This window comes from Macaca mulatta, chromosome 11, assembly GCF_049350105.2.
Source record: "Macaca mulatta isolate MMU2019108-1 chromosome 11, T2T-MMU8v2.0, whole genome shotgun sequence".
Lineage (NCBI taxonomy): Eukaryota > Metazoa > Chordata > Mammalia > Primates > Cercopithecidae > Macaca > Macaca mulatta.
Genome location: NC_133416.1, coordinates 17,205,208 through 17,209,627, shown reverse-complemented (window position 1 = coordinate 17,209,627; position 4,420 = coordinate 17,205,208). Strand labels below are relative to the sequence as shown.

Sequence of the window (4,420 nt, the reverse complement as noted above, 5' to 3'; positions counted from 1 at the left end):
AATTCTTATCCCTTCAAGATCTGATAGACTTTTCCTCTTCCCTCTGAGTAAAGTATTAAAATCATGGAGTGAAGTTCGAGCATGCAGGACTTTTTCCAGCCATTCAAGAAAGTGTTCCAACTCTTTTATCTTTAACAAAAAGTAAAAGAAAAAGAAATACCTTTTGGGTTATGAAGATGGGCAAAGATTGAAACAAATGTTAACTATAAGCATTTAGAAATATAATAAAAATTTACCATAAAGCCTTCCTGCTGTAAAGGCTTATCTTCAAGACCAGGTACAAAGAGCCCCACTTACTAAAATACATTGCTCAGAATCTTAATTAAGTACCTTGGGAAAGACTTATGAATCATCCTCTAAATAACAGCTGCTTTTTAACACAGTCAGACCTTTAGAGAAGACAGGGTCCTGACACCTTCGAAGACCGGTGACACCTCACAGAAACTTTCGTTTTTGTTCAGGGATTCTCTTGAGAAAGGAAGGGATTCAGAACCTCCTGAGGGGATTTGCAGTAGAAATCATTATTCCAAGTCATGATTGTGGCATCCACTATTTTACAAGAACTTTGAATTTTTAAGTGGAAAATGTGAGATGAGAACCTGAGATTTGAATGACATAAGACATTTACAATATTTCAACTAAATAACCATAGGAAGTTACTTAGTTGAAAAGCACACAGGCTCTTGCAGGGCAGGAAAACCTGCAAATTGCGCAGAAGCAGCTGAAAGGGGAATGGCGGGGGTTGGGGGAGGTGGGGGTGGAGTGTAGGTGGGGGCCGGGAAGCTGGGCTTGTTTTTTTTCAATTGAAAGTATCTTAATTCTCTGCAGGGCCGCAAAAGTGGGAAAAAAAAAGTCCTCCCCCCCTACTATGTCTTTAAAAGACCCACATGTGAAAATTTTTAAGTAATTGCTTTGCAATCTCAGATGTAAAGCTTTTCAGGTTTTTATTGAGTTTCACAGTAAGTCAGGAATTCCGTTTGGAAAAACATGATTAGAAGGAGGGAGGGAGGGAGAGACAGAACAAGGAACGTTCATAGGATCTGGCCTATTTTTATTTAAGGGCTGAAAAAAGGCAATATAAATTCTATTAGCTCATACTGTTTGAACTTTAAAATGTATCACCATGAACCTTTCTCCAAATATCAGAAAAAGTTTTCCCAAAAGAGCAAACAACAAAAAAATCAGGCTGGTTTCGCTGACTGCTTCCTGGATTTAACAACTATAGCACGTCTCTAGAGGTGGGGCCTAGAGCTCCTCCCACTTTTTCATGTTTTCAAACAGGTCCGCATCGAGAGACTATAAGCCCTGGTCTGCGCCCGGCAATCACAGTAGGCTGCCCGCTTTTCTGCTAAGTAGGAGCTGTGACTTCAGAATGTCTGGGCGCGGTAAAGGCGGCAAGGGGCTGGGTAAGGGAGGCGCCAAGCGCCACCGGAAGGTGTTGCGGGACAATATCCAAGGCATTACAAAGCCCGCGATTCGCCGTCTCGCCCGACGTGGGGGCGTCAAGCGCATCTCTGGTCTCATCTACGAGGAGACCCGGGGAGTCCTCAAAGTCTTCCTGGAGAACGTGATCCGCGACGCGGTGACTTACACGGAGCACGCCAAGCGCAAGACCGTCACTGCCATGGATGTGGTGTACGCGCTGAAACGCCAGGGTCGCACCCTCTATGGTTTCGGCGGCTGAGCTGTCCCCACAGCTTCTCTCCAGACTCCAAAAGGCCCTTTTCAGGGCCCCCAAACTGTCACAGAAAGAGCTGTTAACACTTCCTAGATACCGGGTAAATATGATGCCGCCTTCCGGATACCGGGAGTGGGACATTCGCGACCCGATCATCTGCCCGGGATTAGGCTTGGCTGGAGCGGGGACGACTAGACCTCATAGAGGGGACTCCGCCTGTGCTTAGGAAGGGCCCTGGGAGGTGCCGTGCAACGCAGTAGTGACCTCCCACTTCTGTGCACCTAAAATCCAGGCTGCGGATTTTGTTTAGAAGAGTGTTTCTACAAAGCCCCAGTGTTAGAACTGGTCATGGGTTTTTAAGCGGCCGAGTCGTTGGCCCTTAAGCACGTTATGGATGGCTTCCATGTAAATCAGGGCTTAGGTGACTTCCCGCCGACCTTTAGGGGTGAGCGTCACGCGTCAGAGGGCGGTTCGTGCGTGTGCAGGGCCTGCTAAGTCGCAGGAAATGGGAGGACGCCGCTACCTGCAAGCCCGAAAGCGCTGAATGCAGCCCTAGTGTGGCGCGTTGTAGTCTTACTGGGTACTATTTTAATTCGTTGCTGACGTCCTGAGTGAGAGGTGACCAAGCTCAGACGCTGAGAGTAAGGCGGCTGGGCGAAACTCGCGGCACCCTGCCCCTTCCGGTAGCCAGCTGCGTAAAGTTGCCTACGCCGAGCGGGTGGCGTCCTGCTCGGCCACCTGGCGGCGGGCGTGGAGTTGGCAGGCAGGCAGTGGAGGTCACGCCGGCATGGAAAGCCAGATCTCCACCTGCGGGTCGCCAAGTTGCCGGGAGTCCTCCGCTCCGGGCAGTGTCATTCCTATCACAAATGACCCGGTCGCCGAAAGATAAGCCCTGGCTTCCAAGTAAAGGCCCTGTTCAGAGCAGCCTGGGGGTCTAGAAAGGAAACGGGCGGCGGGTTGGGTTCTAGTCAGTTCAGTGAGAAAGTAAGAGAGACAGCTGTGGGATTAGCAAGCCGCGTGGTCCTACCCAGTACTCCCGGGGTGTAGTGAGGGTCCTGGGGAAAGGTGGGGCGCAGGGGCGACCAGTTAAGCACACTTTCCAGTAGGCAAGGGTAGAGGCTGAAGACCTGGTGATCAGCCTGGGTGCAGGCCGTAGGGGCCGTGCCGGCCTCCGGTAAAGCTCCGCCTAACAGCCTCGCTCTACACCTAGCTCTGTCCTTCCTAACTTCTCATTAGATTTAGCACCCCAGGATGCGGTGTGATCCATGCCGCGTTAACCAATCTGCCTCTTCTCTAGTTTTTCTTTTTGCCTTTCTTTTCAAGACCGAGTCTCGCTCTGCCAGCCAGGCTGGAGTGCAGTGGCGTGATCTCGGCTCACTGCAGCCTCCGCCTCGTGGGTTCAAGCGATTCACCTGCCTCACCCGCCCTAGTAGCTGGGATTACAGGCCTGCGCCACCACGCCCGGCTAGTTTTTGTATTTTTTAGTAGAGACGGGGTTTCACCATGTTGGCCAGGCTGGTCTTGAACTCCTGGCCTCAAGTGAGCCACCCGCCTCCGCCTCCCAAAGTGCTGGGATTACAGGCGTGAGCCACCACGCTTGGTCTCACTCTAGCTTTTCTAAACATGGAGAAGTCATTTAGCTTCCTTGGTGTGGTGGGCTGAAGTCACTCTAAGGGAGTTTCCCAGCCCCAGGGATTAAAGAACTGGAGCCAAGATTTGAACCCAACTGGCGAAGGATTCCGCACCGCTAGATCTTGACATTGCCTCCTCTTCTGCCAGGAAGGCACCCGGGTTCCTTTCTGCTGACATGTCACTTCTAAGTACTTTCTCCTACTCCATAAAGACTTCAAGTGAGTACACAATACTGGTGTTAGTTTAATTTCTAGGACAGTGAGACACTCGCAGAAGCTCAGTGTTCTTTAATGCAAGTGAAAAATTGAGTTACTTAAAAGAAATAGAGTCTGACATGCTTCCGTACCCTTAATATTTGTTGCATGACCAAATGTGTGATTTTGGGTTTCACATAAATTAAGGATGAAGGTTAGGGCCCCGATGGAGGATAGAAATACTGTAGATATTTGTATGACAATTAAAACTCTTCCTTAAGTATTTAATTTATATGGAACTGTTTAAATATTTTATGGTTTTGGGTTTCGGTTTTTTTTTTTTTTTTGGAGTGGTCTCAATTCTTTGATTAAATAGAGCTTATATTTTCCCTTGTAGCATAGTTATTTTTTTGTGTGTGTTTTGTTCTTTATAAAATATAGTTATCCAAACCCAAGAAATATTTATTTTTGTCTGTGACTATGAGTTCTGTGGTATAGTAAGTACTCAGTCCTGACAATAACCATATCTTCCAAACCAAAACTGGGTCACATGGTTCAATAACTGGAACAGAATATCTCAAACTGAAAATGACCAAGATTTTCTGAAGTTTACTATTAGTAATAAAATTGCTTACTAAAAATGTTAAAGAACTTGATTTAAAACTTCTCTGTAATGCCTCACTTAAAAAGTGAATGAGGGGGTCAGGGTGGGAGTGGCTATAATCCCAGCACTTCGGGAAGGCTGAGGCAGTAGGATTGCTGGAGGCCAGGAGTTTGAGACAAGCATGGCCAACATGGTGAGACCCCCATCTCTACATAAAATAATAATAAAATGTTTAAAGTGAATGGAATGCATTGAAATTTGATCCTGTAGCAAAGTCATCACCCCCATCTCTACATAAAATAATAATAAAAT

The 4,420-nt window shown here is 47.4% G+C and overlaps 1 protein-coding gene across 1 annotated transcript; it reads left to right on the top strand.

Moving 5' to 3' along the window:
* Window positions 1-1,325: 1,325 nt before the first annotated feature.
* Window positions 1,326-4,152, top strand: H4C16 (H4 histone 16). Its single transcript, XM_015151192.3, has one exon. It carries the CDS (start codon window positions 1,373-1,375, stop codon window positions 1,682-1,684), a length of 312 nt encoding a protein of 103 aa, XP_015006678.1. The 5' UTR covers window positions 1,326-1,372; the 3' UTR covers window positions 1,685-4,152.
* The last annotated feature ends 268 nt before the right edge of the window (window positions 4,153-4,420 follow it).